This window comes from Syngnathus typhle, linkage group LG22 (assembly GCF_033458585.1).
Source record: "Syngnathus typhle isolate RoL2023-S1 ecotype Sweden linkage group LG22, RoL_Styp_1.0, whole genome shotgun sequence".
Classification (NCBI taxonomy): Eukaryota; Metazoa; Chordata; class Actinopteri; order Syngnathiformes; family Syngnathidae; genus Syngnathus; species Syngnathus typhle.
In genome coordinates, this window is record NC_083759.1 from 617,676 (window position 1) to 634,025 (window position 16,350).

A 16,350-nucleotide genomic window follows, 5' to 3' on the forward strand; every position below is an offset into this window, starting at 1 on the left:
TAATAGATCTCTGGATTTAATGCTGAGTCGGCACGGGGAGGCCGCTCAAGCGGGAAACTGCAGGCCAAGGTGACTTGCGGCAAAGGTATTGGGACGGATGGCAAGTATCTTCCACCTCGACACACGCGCACTATCAGAGTGTGTGTAGAGTTTGCGTATATGTGACAGACGGGCACGATTGAGATCCGCTGAAATGAACACAAGACACCACCACCACCATTGTAGCAGCAGAACCAGCAGCAGCAGCAGCAGCAGCAGCATGATGTCGATGCCGCCACCTTGGCCGACCCTCCACTATAATAAAGAGCAGAATAATGCTTAAGGTGACTATTCACACACTTATTTGCTTCGTGGGTGTTCAAAAATGATGATGGGTTAATAAATATCACACTATGACAGACGATATGACAGCGCATCTGTTGGATTCAGGAAAAGTGCAATGACGCGATATAAACGCTAGAGAGCGCCAACTTGCAGACGATGCTTCATATTACGTTAAAAGGTGTCATTGTTTACAGTTCTATTTTTTTCATTTGATTTTTTTTTAATAAGTCGTTACAGTGGGCAAACAAAACGGTTTTTTTTTTCCTGCCGTACGATAAGTCAATTGAAATAAACGTTGAAACATTTATCACGATAAAACATGGAACACTTGCCATGCTATTATACCTAACATACACGTCATTTCAGATAACATTCCCTGTCAAAAAAGAAAAGAAATGGAAAAATGGAAATGGGGGTAAGTTTGGGTGAGTCCCTGGAGGGAGGAAAGGAGGGAGGAAAGGAGGGACACGCCCTCCCTCGATCAGCACCGGAGACACGCCGGCCGCTGGCAGGGCGTAGCTCTGCTCGGCGTTAGTTGCTCACCACCGGTGGGCACCAGCAGGGAGGGAGCGAGCGGGACACCGACAGCGACCGGACGCCTGCCTGCCTGCCGAGCGAAGAGGAGAGGACCGACGTCCAGTTGCACCGGCGGCCATGGACGCGCTGAAAAACGCCGGGAGAGCCATCATCAAGAGCCCTGGCGTCCCGCGGCACACGTGGGGAACTTCCAAGCACGAAAGTAAGTCAAAGCGGCTGCCTTGCTTGCACCAACAGCTGCCAACTCAAGAATGCATTTGAAAAAGATCATTATTCTGTTGCTTGTGCCTTTTGTTGCCTGATGAGAAATGAATTTCAGGTTTTCATCCCCAAAGGTACAACCTCCTTCAATTGCTGCTTTTTCTGGGTGGCTTTTGTTGCCTTCACTTTTGTCCTCTGTGTGTGAACTTGAAATGAGTCCGAGCTGCTGCGACCATCTGCTTGTGTGTGGCCTATGCCGTTTGTTTGTTTTTTGTTGAGTCAAATTTGTGTCCACACACAACTTCCAAAGCGGTTTGCCTTCCAAACGTCTTGCGTGAGGCTCGTTTTCCCCATCCGCCTCACCTTGTGACCCGCTTTGGATTGCACACCGCTACTTTCCTTCTTTCTTCCCAAGTTCAGCGTCCACGACCTCGAGGCTCTCTTCATCTTTGCGGCTGCTCACCAACAAGGTGACATTTTACGGGATGCCCGGCGTGTGGCTTCCGGTGCAAGCTGTCCCAAAGACTCGCATCCCAAAGTATCAAGGGCAACGCTTGTTGTCGTCGACCATCTGGGAGGAAGCTCGTCTAAGTCGGCCGGCCATGTCGCTTAGAAGTTGAATCGGGACAAATTTAGAGTTGGATCGAAAGCAGCTCTCCTCAACAGATGGGGAGAGTTGCCTTTTCACATTGTTAAGTCCCCCGAGGCCCGGTTGAGGTGAAGTGAGTGAATTATGCAACGGCGGGAAATGGTGAGAAGCTATCTTTGGAGGCTTGCTTAAGTGCTAAGGCGCCTACACACACATTGACAGACCACCGTGAGAGTGTGTGTGTGTCAGCGGTCCTCCAAGTGAAAGCGTGGAAGTAAACGTTGCCGCCGTGCCTAAAAATAACTTTGGAATGAATAATGATGAGCTTGTGCTGCATACAAACTCAAAGCAAATTTGATCCTTTTTAATGGCTTGACCTTGTTATGAATGATGCAAATGCTAGCTGAAGAAGTGCAGTAGAGCCACACTTGAAATGATTCATATGCTGCTGTAATAAAAGTATTCCTAAAAGTATTTGGGGGGCTGAAACGAACACATTCAAGTGGCCGGTGTGATGCTCTGCCAAGCGTTTAGCGATGTGGTTTGTAAGCGCTGCCTTCCTCCGGGGTTGTTGGGGATGCGGTTGCCTAGCAACGGCAGCCCTTTGCTCCCCCTCCTTGTTATTGTTGTCAATATTTGAGGAGCAGCTGCTAGGTTACCTCTCAGGGGCTCCATTTAATACCCTAATGGCTTTTTAATGGGGGGGGTCGGGGGATTTGCTTTTTCTTGCTTTTGCAACATAAGGCACAAATGCGCGAGCGAGCGAACCGCCGCCGCCGCCGCCGTCCTCCTCCCCAAACGTGCGGCCTATTTCCCCCCCCCCCCGTCAAGGTGGTGTCCCAGATTCAAAATAGCCTTTGATGAAGAATAAAACTGTCAATGCAAAGAGAATGCATATGATCAGATGGAGGGGGGTGCGGATGCAGGCTGGGCCTGAAAAACAAGTTGGACAATTTCCATTTTTCAGTTGAGCGGGACTCGCTCGCACGGGCTAACATCAAACTCACCCAAGCGGCGAGCCAAGCGCGATTGAAGACGGTTTAATAATTCAGAGTTATTGGAAGGCGCTAGCGCCAGCTAGCAGGGAGGCTACGGGTGTGCTGCTGGCAGATGGCTCAGCCTGGCTGGATGGATCACTTTGAATGTCCAGATTGGAGCCATAATATGTGGGATCAATTGCTTCGAATCATTTGTTTGCTGCCTTACATCTGGAGGTGATTTTGCTTGGCTCTCCAGCACAAAGTTAAGGAAAAAAAAAAAGTCTCTGCTGCCCATTTTGTTTGCTAATCGATTCTCCCTGCGCGGCGTTGTCCCCAATGCAGAGCTTCCCGAGAACTGGACCGACACCAAAGAGACTCTGTTGGAGGGCATGGCGTTCAACCTCAAGTACCTGGGAATGACATTAGTGGGCCAGCCCAAAGGGGAGGACATGGCCGCCGCCGCCATCCGCAGGATCGTCACCACGGTGAGTGACGAAATCCTCACTGCTGGATGTTTCCCCTTTGTCCACGTCAAGCCAACCTTCGTATTCGTTCGGAATTGATTTCTAGCCGCTTGTCTCCGTCCGTTCCCTTGGAAACCCAGCGAGTCGACGGCTGATTTGATTTTCTTTCTGATGCGATAAGACCATTTTATTGTGTGTCTTTTTTTCCTGCCGCCGATAGCATGCACGATTGTGCTTATTGAAGTGACGCCTTTGCACTTTTCACACACGGCAATTTGGAATTGATTTGTTTTCCAACTCCTCAGGCCAGAGCCGGCGCTAAGAAGTTCCGCAAAGTCACGCTGACCGTCTCCCCGAAAGGCATCGTCATTACCGACACGGACACGGCGGACCTGGTCGAAAACGTCTCCATCTACAGGTGACTCGTGTTTGGAAAGGAACCAACCCTCGACTGCTCCAAATAACAAAATGATTGAAAGCGGGACCGAGCCGACCCCCCCCCCCCCCCCCCCCCCCCTCCCTTTTTTTAAGGCTAAATCTTATTCTAAATAATTCCGTAGTGGAAGTAACGAGGCAATACGTGTGATCCACCTTATCTGCCACAAGAAACCTCCGGGCTGGGGAGTGGCGTCGTCGTTTGATCTGGCGCCGTCCCCCAATGGGCTAATTGGCCACGTTCAAAGCCGCGCTGTCAGCCATCGCTGACATATTGTCACAAGCGAGGTGGATTTCCCGAATGAGCCCTGAAATTGTTTGAAATATTTCCATGGAAAGGCTTCAAGGGCTTTTCACTCTTGCTTTTGTCAAGTACTGGAAGTGCATTTTCATCTTGTGAGCGTTTGCAGGTGCAGCTATCAAGAGCGGTGCTATGAAATTGATATTCCTCTACCTCGCTCATCACGGTCGAGGGGGGGGGGGGGGGGATCAAACGTTTGGCATTTGTGTGTGTGTGTGTGTGTGTGTGTGTGTGTGTGCACACAACCTTCTCAAGCATGCTGTCAATCATGATTCCTTTTGCCTCCACAAAATGCCGTGTGGTGCTGAATCCAAAGGCAGCCTTGCCTTCCCAGCAAAGAATGATAGATTCATACAAACCCCCAAAAAATTTCAAATACAAGACACCGATCACGCTTGTGACGTATCAGTTCATACACTACAACGGAGTCAAATCTAAAATCGGAATAAGAAATGGAAAAATGTATTTGTATTTAGTAGTGAATACTGATTCAGATATGAAGTGCCATTTTTTTTTTCCACTTGCAGAATCTCGTACTGCACAGCAGACAAAAGCCAGGACAAGGTGTTTGCCTACGTGTCTCAGAGCGCTTTCAACGAGACGCTGGAGTGTCACGCCTTCCTCTGCCAGAAGAAGAAGATTGTAGGTTTTTTCTGCCCGACGTTGACAAAACAAAAAGCTTTTGAAACATTCACACTTGCGGCAGTTTGGCGCCATCTTGTGGTAGCCTCCATTTTACACTACACAGCCCCAAATTTAGTGACCCCTGCACATGATGAAATATTTTGTTTTCTTGCCACAGGCTCAGGCCGTGACGCTGACTGTGGCACAGGCCTTCAAAGTGGCCCTGGATCTTTGGGAGCTTGCTCAACAAGGTCATTTGAACGGCCGGCTGGCCGGCCCTCCCTCCCTCCCTCAAAATCATCCCCGTATGTTTGCTCTCGTCTTTGCAGATAAAAGCAGGAAGGCGAGAAGCGCATGTTGCTCCTGCGCAGCCGCCACCAACGGTCACGGGGCGGCGACGACAGACGCTGGCTGCCTTCCCGCAGGTAAGAAGATCCAAAGAACTCAATTCCCGGTAAGTCAAGCTAGCGGCGTTCTCTTCAGACACGTCTGGCAGCGCCGACAAGATGCCGCGTCGACCGTTCCTGTCCACCTCCATCAGCTCGCCGTCGCCTCGCAGCAACCCCGCTCGGAGGCGACCCGTCAAACACGACTCCTGGGTAGGTTGGCCAAAATGTTTGGATGGTCTACCTGTGTGTGTGTGTGTGTGTGTGCTAATTAGTTATGCTTGCGTGGATTGATTTTTGTTTTCAATCTGCGCAGGACGTGGACGACGGACTGGATGACCTTTTGGCAAGGTGACCTTCCGCCGTCTTTTATTGGGAATTGAAATGAGTTGAGGTCAAAAGAAAAATGGTTAGACGTGGTGCTTTTGTCTTGTTTACGTGACGTGCAGCAGCATGGACGTAGAGGACACAGGCAGTGGTAAGTCTCCTTGATGGATGTTTGGATTCCAGTGGACGCTCCACAATGTTGTGTAGCAGGCCCCCCCTTTCCAATCCTCTCCATTTCTCCTTTTTATTTGCTTGATCTTCATCCTCCTCCTCGTCATCCTCCCAGATCTTCGACATCTTCTTTGAATGGATTCAAACCAAAAGTGTCCGTCCCCCTGTCTTTCCATCAGAATGGTCAAGCCCGGCTCCTGACCCATCTTTGCCCATGCAGCTTTGAATCTTGAAGTCGATCGAGATGAGTGGGATCAGTGTGGAGCCACAATGTTGCCTCAATGAGGACAACCATCAAAAGCACCACCACCACCACCACCGTGATCCTCCTCTTGCCACAATGCGGACAACTTGACAATAAAGCCACTGTCATTCTTGAGACACGCGCACTCGGTGTCCCTCACAAGCGCACAGCTGGTACAAGAACCTTGGACGATGGACGGCGGCAGCCACGTCTCCATGTTTCCTCCTTTCTTTTCTTTGTGCTTTTCAAACCAATTTGTTGAGGCACCTCACCAAACTTCCCTTTTGTATCCAAGCAGCACGTATCTTGCAGTATCTCCACGTATTGTGTGGAATTGAATTTGACATCTGAGTAAGTGAGGAGAATTTCAGATGGAAAGGTTTTATTTGGCACAAATGAGAAATGGACACATATGAACTCTGACACATTTGTCTTTTTTTTTTTTTTTTTTGGGATCTGGTGTTCAATTTAGCAAGACGCATCTCTACCGGCAGATGGCTTGCATGCAGGTCAGCAGAGTCCATCCAGCACGGTATGTGGAACATGAAATATGATTTTGCTATTGCAACGGAACGTGTTTTCTACGATGTTGTCGTATGATAAAGTTCACTCATGCCAAAAAGTCAAATGCTCAAACCTCGACTATATTGATTATTGCGTAGCCGTTGTGTGTTGCATTTGTGTTCTCTTTCCGTCGGCGGCGTCACACCTGGATGATGTTGATGGACGGCACGGATGGGTGAAACTGCAACACAAGAAAAAAAACGTGAATTCAAAAACGGCCTTGAAAAATGTGAAGCGGCTGGCCGGCTCGCTCTGCCGCCATCGACTTTTGACTTTTCCATCAGGCGCTTTCAGAGTCCTCGAAAAGCTCGCAGCGTGTCAAGTCGAAAAGCCTGGATGGCAATTTGGATACAAGTCACTTCTTGGAATCCTTTGCGGAGGTCCAAATGAAGACCTTCATTCTCACTTTGTCCTTGCTATTGAACTTGTCGTCTCAATAGAAAAGTGACAAAGTCTGAGCCGGCCGGGATGGGCCGCTCGGCACCGAAGCCTTGCCTTGCCGAGGCGGTGCTCCGGCGTGCTCCTCTCCGACGTGGCCTTGACCTTCTCCTTGTTGTTGCTGGAGTCGTTGTCCTTGATGATGTCATACTGGCGGCAGAACAGGGCGATGACGGCTGCGCGCAAAGGAGGGAGGGATGGAGGGAGGCGAGCCAGCGAGGGGAGTTCTTCTCCAAATGAAAGTCCAGTTGAGCAAACCTACCTGCCCACATGAGCAAAACCACCACGATGATGATGAGCTCTCCTGTCTGCAGATGTCGTGACCTCTCCAGGCCCTGCACTGTTGGCTCATCTAGAGGAGGGAGGGAGGCAGGGAAGGGGTGGGGCAAGGGGTCGCACACCAAGTTGACCTTTTTACTAAGAGAGAGAGAGAGAGCGGCGCAAGCAGGCACAAGCCCGATGGTGATAAATGGCGCAGTTAGCCGTCGGCGGCCATGCGAGTATCTTTTGCCCACTCAGCACTTTGCACTTGGTTAGCTTTCATCGGCGACGCCCTTTTAACTTCAGTGCTAATAAGTTGCGCCTGATTAACGCCAAAGGAACAAAGAGTGACGCTGGCGGAGCTTTTGACTTTCCGGCAGGACTTGAGAACTTGCACCCGTGGACAAGGTCACCGCTTCAGGTTGCCCCTTTGCTTTGTGTTTGTGCTTGTGCGCTCTTTGGCCAAGCAACCCACCTCGGTTGGAACTGTTGGAGGGAAAGCGCTCCTCGCTCTTCTTGAGCGTGCGGAAGTGGACCTTCTCGCTGGCTTGGCTTTCGCCGTAGAGGCCGATGGACTGCACCTGGATCACGTAGTCCGTGTCCTCCTGCAGGTCCCACAGGACGCAAGCTCGGCTGCTGGTGTTGACTTCCCGGATGAAGCGCTGCGTGTGCCGGTCCTGCCTCTGAAGGAGAAGCGTGAAGACCTCCACGTTCAAGTATATTTCTTCACATTTGCACACTTACCTGCTGCGAGACCGAAAAGCCGATGATGACGTCCCCCTCGGGGACCTCCCAGGAGACGGTGGCCGAGTCGGAGCCCAGGTGGATGACGGACACGTTGATGGGAGCCGGCGGCCGATCTGACCGAGGAGGACGGAAACGGATCCGTGGATCTCAATTTGGGCGAGGGACCAACCCTCCCTCCCTCCCTCCCTCCCTCCCTCCCTCCCTCCCTCCTTTCATTCAAGGAAGACAAACTGCTTTGGCTACAATGCAGCTCGTCTTTTGTTCCCTGCTGTCGCTTGACAAATGGGGCTATTTGAAGGCACCCCGTAACATCGTTTGTTTTGTTTTTTTATCGGCTTCTTTTCAAATCCGCCTCTGTGGATGTTCCCTTACTGTGTCAGCGGGTGAGCATCCGTCTAGAATGGCACATTTGCATCGATGCAAGTTCTAAATGGGTTTCCTTTCCATTCACTTTGAGACAGCTGCGCGGAGATGATTCTTTGACAAAGTTGCTCTGTGGAGATGCGTTCCGTGAATCCTCCTCCTCCGAGCCTTTTTGCCTCGTGGGAGGGAACTCAAGTCGGGGAAGTCTGAGGCGAGCGAGACTCGTTTTCTTCAAATCTGAATTCCGTTTCAAAAAGTCACCTCAGTCACATGTTTTGCAATTTCAACATGTGTATAATTTCATTTTGGTTTTGGTTTTAACCCTCAAAGATGAATTTAGGCTTTGGAATTCTCTTATTTATGGCTCCATGAAAGAAATATCAATAGAAGACAAAAATCAGAGCTACTTAGGCAGATATTGTGAAATGGAAATATTGATGACCCATGCATTTGTGACTAACTGTCCATTTCTTGACATGATAGATAGACTGACCTACCTCATGAAATGTCCAAAAGAGACCTCGCTGTTATTTTTAGGATTGAGCGAATGTGGACTCACTTACTTGCCCCCACCAGGAACACGTCGCTTCCGAAGAGCAACAGGACCGCCGAGTGGATCACAACCAGCGGGCGGCTCATGGCAGCCAGGCAGCCAGGCGAAGGAAGCAAAACCGAGAGAAAAAAAAAAAAAAAGACAAGACCTTCTCAAGCTGCCATGCTCGGACTGGAGGATGCAACAGAGGATGCGGCTGCAGGTGCAGCGGCAGCGGCTGCTCAACCGGGCTCGGCGCGCGACGTTACGGGATCAAAAAATGACGCCACCGTTGCAGAACATGTGAGTCAGCGACGCGGGCTCTCATTCCACAAGTGAGAGAGTGAGCGAGCGAGCGAGCGAGCGAGCGGCTTGGCTTTCAATGCAGTCGCGTGGAGACCATTGAAAGCTTTGATTGACAGGTGAGCAAGTTCTAACAAGAGAACATTCACGGCTACGCCTAGATCAGACTTTTTTTAATGACCATGTATAGTAAGGCCTTTTTTTGGTTATAAAAAAAAAAAAGACCATGTATAGTAAGGCTTTTTTTGGGGGGGGGGGGGTAAAAAAAAGATCATGTAAGGCTTTTCTTTTTATTAAAAAAAGACAAAAATTGATAAAAATACAATTTGGATATATGTTGAGAAGAACTTGATTACAAACACACGGTGTTTATTTTAGGATCATTTAACGCTTGATTGTTGTCTTTGTACTTGTAGGATTATAAAATAGGATTCGTAATGATAAGAAGAATCACCTTTCGTCGTACCACTGCGACCTCAAGTGCACCTCTTGTATATTGTGCAATCAACAAACCAGTCCTTTGATTACTTTATTGATTTATTGACTTTTGGCATGCACATGCGCACGTGCTGACTAACGCGACGCTGCTGCACATCAACGATCCATCTCTCAACGTTACTATGACAACCATGCACGTGGCCGGCCGGCCGGCCGGGCGTCCGTCCGCTGACTGAATGCACGACGCAGTAGCTGGTTGAAGGGGACCAAACCTCACAGAAACACCTGACTTGGTTCCGTTTGACCAGCCACAGCAAGGTGTTGCTTCAGCTGAGCAAAGAGAGACAAGTAGAAGATGAAGAAAAAGATTCAGAGAAGGTCCGTGCGTCCTCTTCACTCTTACCTAAACAAACACACACACACAGAAACAATATTACTCATCAAATTACAGTTTTTAGGTCTCCTTGTCCAAATGCAGCCGTCATTGACAGCACCGCATCCCTGAACCCCCCCTTTGACCCCCCCCCCCCCCCCCCCCCGTAGTGGCTATAAAGGGGGCGACAGCTGTACCCTGTCAATCCTCTGAGCGTTGAGGCAAGCTAAAATTGGCGGCCTTCCTTCTTTCACCTGTTGTCCTGACACGCTCTGCCCCCCCCCCCCCCCCCCAACTGTCCCATGGAGACAAAGGCGTAACACAAGCAAGCATTTTTTATTCGACTGGGTGAAAAGCGCCCCCTTGTCCGGAGGGAGATGGAGTCCCCTTGGCACCACACACTTCCTTACATTCCATAAGTGGTTGTATGAATATGAGGATATAAGGAAGCATGTCCTCCCAAGGGGCAACGACAACTGGATCCTGCGTGGAAACACAATCCCGCCTTTCAGCGCTCAATAACAACTTTCCAAAAGTCAAAGAGAGTGTCACAAACAGGGGGAAAAAAAAACATTGGGTGACACTCAAAGTGTCTTTCAGGGCCCAGACAGAAATCAGCGGCGTCCATTTTAGAGAGTAAGGAAGCAACTTTAGCAACATTGGCATCAAACTAAAAAGACTGACCTTTGGATGAATGAAGCCGAGAGACCAGTAGCTGCCCTTTCTCCTCCGGCCGGCCACCTTCCCACTCAAGGAGAAGAACAAAAACAAAGAACCAAAGACAAAAAAAAAAAGTCTCACTTTCAGTCTGCTGACGTTCAATCTCTGGCCAAGGAGTTCCTGACAAGCAAGACCGTCCGTCCGTCCGTCCGTCCGCGCTCCCATCCGTCCAAGCACGCCGCCGCGGCCTGGCCGCTCGGCCTTTTCTATCCCAGCTCTCGACCCCCACCCCAACTCTGAAGCGGCCTCCCTCCCACCTGTTGGTGTCCTTTAGCGCCGGCGGGGGCCTCTCCTTTGCGCCTGCTGTCCGGCCCAATCTGGGGAGCCCGCCTGTGAAATCACACCTCTCAGCTGTTCACACTGGCCTCCAGACACCCTACACCTCCATGGCTATGCCACCCCCCACCCCCAAACAGCCCACCCTGCCTCCATTTTACACCAAATGTCAAAGGCTTCTCTTTTGCAGAACCGGCGGAACAATGCCATGTGTGTTAGACATGTGTGGTAGCGGTCACAGCTGACGCTTGCGTTTCTGGGACTGGAACGTTCCCTCGGCCAAGGACGTTCAAAGTTGACACTGAGTGAGCAAAATGATTCTCCAAATTCTTACATCAGGTCCAATGTCACTTTTGAAATCAACATTGCTTCGCTTCGAGTGGCGAATTGTCATCTGTTTTTTTTTTGTGCTTGCATGTCACAGACAGAAAAAGGAAGGCTTGTTCGAAATTGACGTCTTTCCTTCTTCAGGCTCGCCGTCGATACGTCCTCCGTCATTATGGCCAGCGCTCCAAGGAATCCGGGGGGAACATATGGCCGCCGGCGGGCCTCTGGTTCATTTTCCCCTGCCGCAAGCACGAGCCATCCCGCCAAGGTCAACACCTGCGTTCTAAAATCAGCATCCGGGGTCGGGGCGCGATCGGAACCCGGGGCCCTCGTTCACAGAGAGCTCCGGCTGCGGGCTTACATTGAAACCCGACGCGCTCGCTATTTCCGAGGCGCTCGCCCTCCAGAAATAGTCCCGTTTATTTTCAATTTTTGGGGAGGTCTCTGTCAGGAAGTCATCCAAATTGGACAGCGGTTGGATATTTCCCGTGGCCGTCGGCCAAGGTTGCGGGCCGCTGACCTCAAATGCAACATTTCCACTCGTGTCAGCTGCTGTGGGACTTTTGTCATTGGCGGAATGCGTGGCCGCTTCAATCAGACACAATGGCCCAGCAGGCGCAAGTCGGAATCTCTGATCGCCGCCACTTGGCGAGGGGCTCGACGCGCAATTTCACTTCAGATGTCAATAATGGGCCAAAAAGGCAGTATGGGGATCCTACGGACGTGTCCAGTCCATTTGGATCATGTTGCAGACTCCTTCGCTGCTGATACATACGGGCTGAATGGCACTCTCTGTCCTTCCCGGGCACGTCAGTTGCACCGAGGTTGACGCAGCTGTCGCGGGGAGAAAGTTCAAAGGTCGCCGGCATTTAGGCCCAAAGAGAGAACAGGTGAGGATTTGGTGCGGCTCCTCCGACGTCATGAGATTTGGAACCCCGAATGTGTTTGTTCCTCGTCTTCACCCTACCTACCGTCTTTAGTGCGGTGTCCTCGTGAGGTGGCGACGTGTCGCACGAAAGACTCACATGACTTCATTCGCTCTTACAAGAATTGAGGGCATTAACGGAATTGTCACGTCCTCCTTGTAATGGGGAAGTGAATGGGGGACGTGCGCTCCACGTTACAATGAAATGCTTTTTTTTCTTCCTTTTTTCCCAAAGCCTAAATCTAAAAGTAAGCTAAGCTCAGCCCGGCACTCGGAGCTGTGGCACTGCTGGATCACATGACCAGGACAGGTGGAAGAGTCTTGATGGTACTTTCACCCACTCCCGTTCCTCCATCTTGTTCTCTGGCATCCCGCCTCATGCGGGGTGTGGCCCTTTTGGCAGGCACAGTTGCCATACGCTTGACATACTTCACTTGTCACCTGTGCCACATACCACAGATGTCTTTTCTGCACTATATGACCTCATTAGGACTGTGAGGGAGCTGAAGTTTCTTCCAGCTGACTTTGGGGCCTGAGGAGGGCTACACGCTGCACTGGTTGCAGGGAACATTCAACCTATCAACTAGAAGGCAAAGTGTCTTATGCATCACTTGCGGCAGGCTTTGTTTTTGCCAAGAAGGATCCTGGACTGCACAAGACTTTAAAGTTGAATAACTTTCCTTCTTTATGTCTTTAAGTTTTTGCTTCTTGCAATATTAAATAAAGCGAAAGAGAGATATGTACATGTTGCTGCCAAATTCATTATTGTATATTGAGTGAGTCTAGTGCTTTTAATGTTTTTAATATTCCATTCAATTTAAAAAAAACTGAAGAAGAAGACGTAGAAGAAGACGACGACGACGACGAAGAAGAAATGGACCATTTCCGGTGGCATATTTGACTGACGGACCGACGACGACGAAGAAGAAGAAGAAGAAGAAATGGACCATTTCCGGTAGCGTATTTGACTGACGGACCGAGTGATCGGTCCCTACGCGTATCCATCTATACCCTATTATTTTTCTACGACAGTTATAAATGACACAACAAGAGAAAAGAAAAAAAAACATTTAATAATCGCAACATGACGGCGGCGGCACTTTTCGATGTTTTATGAAAGTTTACGAGCATTTTGGAGCCCTCAAATAAGACTTCCGGTAAGCTGCGCTCGAGCCGAAAACGATTGATTTCGCTCGACATGCCCGCACTTAAAAAAGTCATTTAAAAGTGGACTGGATTCGCAATCCATATGTTGCCGTTTTTTTTTTCAAAAAATAGAGCCAATGTTGGTGACGGCTTGTCGCTTGTCCAAAGCGCTGCAGCTCACCCTGGCGGTCATCAAACCAGATGCAGTGGCTCATCCTCTCATGCTGGACGTATGTAGGAGCTTCCTTCCTTCATTCAAGAATAACACAATTCCAAATAGCCCTTCTTTCCATGAAAACCTACAAATCCTGTCTTGCAGGCGCTTCACCAAAGTATCCTGGATAACCACTTTGTCATCGTTCGATGTAAAGACCTGCTGTGGAAACGACAAGACTCTGAGCGCTTTTATTCGGAGCATTCAGGTGCGGTGCGGGAGTCAAGCTGCCAGCACGCCACCGAGCCTTGTATTAACTCTGACTGTAATCTTGATTGATCTTCAGGGAGATTCTTCTACCAAAGGCTTGTTGAGTTCACGTCAAGGTAAGCAAGATCCTGTCAGGCCTTGAAAACATATTGTATCAATCATATGAGATGGAACAACAAATTTGGAGCGTGACCTGGAGAGTAGTCAGGGTCATGCTTGTTTGCTCCGCCGCCGCAGCGGCCCGATGCGGGCGTACATTTTAGCCCGAGAGGACGCCGTCTGCCACTGGAGGCAACTGATGGGTCCCACCAAAGTGTTCCGAGCCCGCTACACCTCTCCGACCTCCCTGCGAGCTCAGTTTGGCCTCACGGACACGCGCAACACCACTCACGGCTCAGGTGAGCTCTGCCTTCACTTTTGCAAAGCGATTCTTCAATGCGCATGGCCATCTTGTTGTCTTGTGTTGAAATAAGTTGCTGGCAAATATCAAGCTATTACATCAATCGTACGCGCTTACTCGAGATTTCATTGCAGGCATATGGGCAAAAACTAGATTGGTGTATTGGAGCTAGCCAGTTGCAACTCGTGCTGGTAGCTAACCTTAGCTTGAGCTAAAATGTTGTTTTTGTTAACGACTGTTAATATTGATGACAAAGGTTATTTTTGTATTTTGTTAATATTTGTATTGCACAAGATTGATATTGACATCCATTTCCTAACTTTCCCCTGTGTATGTATTTTCTTCACATTGTTGATTCACAAAAAGATTCAAATCCCGCTCTCCTTTCCTCCAGATTCCGCCGAGTCAGCCCGCAGAGAAATAACTTTCTTCTTCCCGGACTTCCGGCCCGACGAGTGGATGGAGAGGGAGGAGCCATCTTTCCGGTCGGGACGGATCGCCTACGATCCTCGGCAACACGTCCACACACTCTCGGCTCAGCGTTAAAGGTGAAATCTGATGTTGGGCAAAATGACTTTCCCCTTGTGATTGTATTATTGTGATGTGCTCTGTTGTTATTTAATATTATGCTCTGTAAAGTGCTGTAGAAATAAAGATGAATTGTATTGTATTGGTGTCACTGAGAGCATGTTTTATTGTTTTTTTTATAAAACACCAATCAAGACAGTAGTACAAATAACACCTAGAAAAAAGATTCACCCCCGTCTAAAAGTGCAACCGTCAATGTCAGCTTCCGGAGCAAAAGTAGAAATTTCCCTCATTCGAAATCACTTGTGAGTTTAGCTCAGGCGTGCTCAGCTCTCGTCCTTGAGGGTTAACTCGAGACCCTCGCTCCCTAAAAAGTAAACTACTTGATTGTGCCACGTTATTCAAGCCCTTCCACGAGCGCAACACTGAACATGACCTTCGCAGTGACCCCAAAAATACATCCGCAATGCTTCGGCCCTTTTCTCCCTGCAAAGCGGTAGAGAAAGCTCAAATGTGAGAAAAGTGACTTGTCAAATCCTTTTCCAGAAATGTCGATGTAACTGCCGAAGAATGCTTTAGCTACTGTGAAAAAAGATGCGATGGAATGGTGTCGCCTTGCGCGCCGTTGGCAGCGGCGCCGCCGGCGGGCGTCAGCACCTCGTAGGTGGTCAGCGACTTCTTCACCTTGCCGTTCTTGTCCACCTGATGGATGCTCTGCGTCACCGTGATGGTCACCTGCTTGGTGGACATGCGGTTGCCCTGCCACTTTGTCTGTTGTGGACAAATGGGAGTCTCACTGCGCTTGAAATGGGAATCATCCATTTGGTGTCGGGGTGACTCACAATCTCCTCGGTATGCAGGACGCTGGTGCGCTGCACCGTGGTGGCCGAGGAAACGGGGGCTCCCTCCTGCGTGCCGCTGCCGCTCGGCTGGACGTCGCTGAGGCTGGCTTCGGACGCCGTCGAGCGCACTTTGAGGTAGGCTTGAGCGGGAGGCGGGAGGCCGTCCTCCTCAAAGATATCGGGAACTGAAATACAATCGTGACACACATGGAACAAAGACGTGAGCTGCACGCGTGTTGAGATGAGAGCCGAGTGCGGTCTTTTCATGTGGTCCTTGAGTGTCCATTCATCTCCTGCAGGCCTCAAAGCACAGCAGAAAAGCCCTTTTGCTTTCTTTTGTCCCCTTACCAGGACTGGCGTTTTTCTCCGAAGCCAAGCAGGCCTCGGAGCCGTCGGACGGGATGCTGTGGATGGACGAGAGCGGGATGTCGGTGTCCGTGGCGGTCAGCCACGTGGACTCGGTCTCTTTGGTCCAGCTCTCCAGGTAGCGAGGCTCCAGCGCGTCCGTCCTGCTCCCGCCGCAGCCCATGGCGTTCACGCGAGCCGGCCTCCCATCACTCCGGTCTGGCGGACATGCTGATGAGCTGCGTCTGTGGCGGGCGACGAATGTTCACTCCTCCAAAAGTGGAAAGTGAAATAAACACACTGTGGGCTTTCAGTCTTGGAGGCCAATTCGGACCTCCAATTATTTCCAAGTAGGGCCACTTGTTGAAACAGGAACACATCGAATCATCCATTAGAATCGATTTTCCTTTCACAAGCCGAACCAGGAATCGATTTGTAACCCACCAAAGCGGTTGAGGTAATACCTCAATCGGCCACAAGGCAGCACATATGTAGCTCATACCACACGGTCGAGGTGACGCACCTGGTGAGCAATCAATTTCCTGTCCAAATCATATCAAACAATTATTAACTCACTCATATCAATATATATAATGAGTCGCTTGCTTGTTAGGACCACGTATGTTCGACGAAAGGATCGAAGAAGCATCATGTTGAGCTCCGGCGGTAAGTAAGGCCTTTGCTTGCTAAATGGCGTGACCTTCATGCTAATGTGTTGACTTTAATGCTAAATTGTCTGCTTTAGCTTTAGTTCGTTTTGGTCAAGAATTTGCTTAAAATTAGTTGGAGTCACAGAAGTGTCCAACGCTGTTTCG

At 49.9% G+C, this 16,350-nt stretch overlaps 4 protein-coding genes and 1 long non-coding RNA gene across 12 annotated transcripts; 2 read left to right on the forward strand and 3 right to left on the reverse strand.

Annotated features, from left to right (window-relative positions):
* Nucleotides 1-86: 86 nt before the first annotated feature.
* si:dkey-71h2.2 (low density lipoprotein receptor adapter protein 1-B) lies at nucleotides 87-8,671 on the forward strand. 8 transcript variants are annotated; one of them, XM_061269599.1, is made up of 10 exons: nucleotides 87-1,063; nucleotides 2,974-3,116; nucleotides 3,401-3,513; nucleotides 4,359-4,473; nucleotides 4,634-4,706; nucleotides 4,785-4,880; nucleotides 4,924-5,054; nucleotides 5,158-5,192; nucleotides 5,291-5,319; nucleotides 5,455-5,965. In XM_061269599.1, exons 1-10 carry the CDS (start codon nucleotides 979-981, stop codon nucleotides 5,472-5,474), a joined length of 840 nt encoding a protein of 279 aa, XP_061125583.1. In that variant the 5' UTR covers nucleotides 87-978; the 3' UTR covers nucleotides 5,475-5,965. The 8 variants fall into 8 exon arrangements, with proteins under 8 accessions (XP_061125583.1, XP_061125581.1, XP_061125582.1 ...); XM_061269597.1 differs by having other exon boundaries at nucleotides 5,519-5,965; XM_061269598.1 differs by having other exon boundaries at nucleotides 5,294-5,319; nucleotides 5,519-5,965.
* Nucleotides 6,011-8,595, reverse strand: fndc4a (fibronectin type III domain containing 4a). Its single transcript, XM_061269608.1, has 6 exons — nucleotides 8,520-8,595; nucleotides 7,591-7,706; nucleotides 7,322-7,529; nucleotides 6,848-6,937; nucleotides 6,643-6,761; nucleotides 6,011-6,328 (listed from the first exon to the last, which is right to left on the reverse strand). The coding sequence occupies exons 1-6, from the start codon at nucleotides 8,593-8,595 to the stop codon at nucleotides 6,287-6,289; spliced, it is 651 nt and encodes a 216-aa protein (XP_061125592.1). The 3' UTR covers nucleotides 6,011-6,286.
* A 639-nt stretch (nucleotides 8,672-9,310) lies between the features above and the next one.
* LOC133146199 (uncharacterized) lies at nucleotides 9,311-10,550 on the reverse strand. Its single transcript, XR_009711335.1, has 2 exons — nucleotides 10,287-10,550; nucleotides 9,311-9,559 (listed from the first exon to the last, which is right to left on the reverse strand). It is a non-coding gene; the product is annotated as an uncharacterized LOC133146199 (long non-coding RNA).
* Nucleotides 10,551-12,770: 2,220 nt separating this feature from the next.
* nme6 (NME/NM23 nucleoside diphosphate kinase 6) lies at nucleotides 12,771-14,490 on the forward strand. The gene is given in 7 exon segments (XM_061269609.1): nucleotides 12,771-12,993; nucleotides 12,996-13,007; nucleotides 13,129-13,226; nucleotides 13,316-13,418; nucleotides 13,497-13,536; nucleotides 13,658-13,818; nucleotides 14,215-14,490. Coding segments are annotated over 7 exon segments (603 nt in total). The 5' UTR covers nucleotides 12,771-12,956; the 3' UTR covers nucleotides 14,367-14,490.
* A 15-nt stretch (nucleotides 14,491-14,505) lies between these two features.
* Nucleotides 14,506-15,880, reverse strand: baalcb (BAALC binder of MAP3K1 and KLF4 b). Its single transcript, XM_061269610.1, has 3 exons — nucleotides 15,539-15,880; nucleotides 15,191-15,375; nucleotides 14,506-15,119 (listed from the first exon to the last, which is right to left on the reverse strand). Exons 1-3 carry the CDS (start codon nucleotides 15,717-15,719, stop codon nucleotides 14,928-14,930), a joined length of 558 nt encoding a protein of 185 aa, XP_061125594.1. The 5' UTR covers nucleotides 15,720-15,880; the 3' UTR covers nucleotides 14,506-14,927.
* Nucleotides 15,881-16,350: the final 470 nt, after the last annotated feature.

Excerpts from the sequence above, each read along its gene's own strand:
- si:dkey-71h2.2 (XM_061269597.1), top strand. The coding sequence starts at position 979 with ATGGACGCGCTGAAAAACGCCGGGAGAGCCATCATCAAGAGCCCTGGC. Across the intron at positions 3,514-4,358 it reads GAAAACGTCTCCATCTACAG|AATCTCGTACTGCACAGCAG; the intron begins GTGACTCGTGTT and ends TTCCACTTGCAG. Across the intron at positions 4,474-4,633 it reads TCTGCCAGAAGAAGAAGATT|GCTCAGGCCGTGACGCTGAC; the intron begins GTAGGTTTTTTC and ends TTCTTGCCACAG.
- fndc4a (XM_061269608.1), bottom strand. The coding sequence starts at position 8,595 with ATGAGCCGCCCGCTGGTTGTGATCCACTCGGCGGTCCTGTTGCTCTTC. Across the intron at positions 6,938-7,321 it reads CTCCAACAGTTCCAACCGAG|ATGAGCCAACAGTGCAGGGC; the intron begins GTGGGTTGCTTG and ends TCCCTCCTCTAG. Across the intron at positions 6,329-6,642 it reads CGGAGCACCGCCTCGGCAAG|TTTCACCCATCCGTGCCGTC; the intron begins GCAAGGCTTCGG and ends CTTGTGTTGCAG.
- baalcb (XM_061269610.1), bottom strand. The coding sequence starts at position 15,719 with ATGGGCTGCGGCGGGAGCAGGACGGACGCGCTGGAGCCTCGCTACCTG. Across the intron at positions 15,376-15,538 it reads GGAGAAAAACGCCAGTCCTG|TTCCCGATATCTTTGAGGAG; the intron begins GTAAGGGGACAA and ends ATTGTATTTCAG. Across the intron at positions 15,120-15,190 it reads TCCTGCATACCGAGGAGATT|ACAAAGTGGCAGGGCAACCG; the intron begins GTGAGTCACCCC and ends TGTCCACAACAG.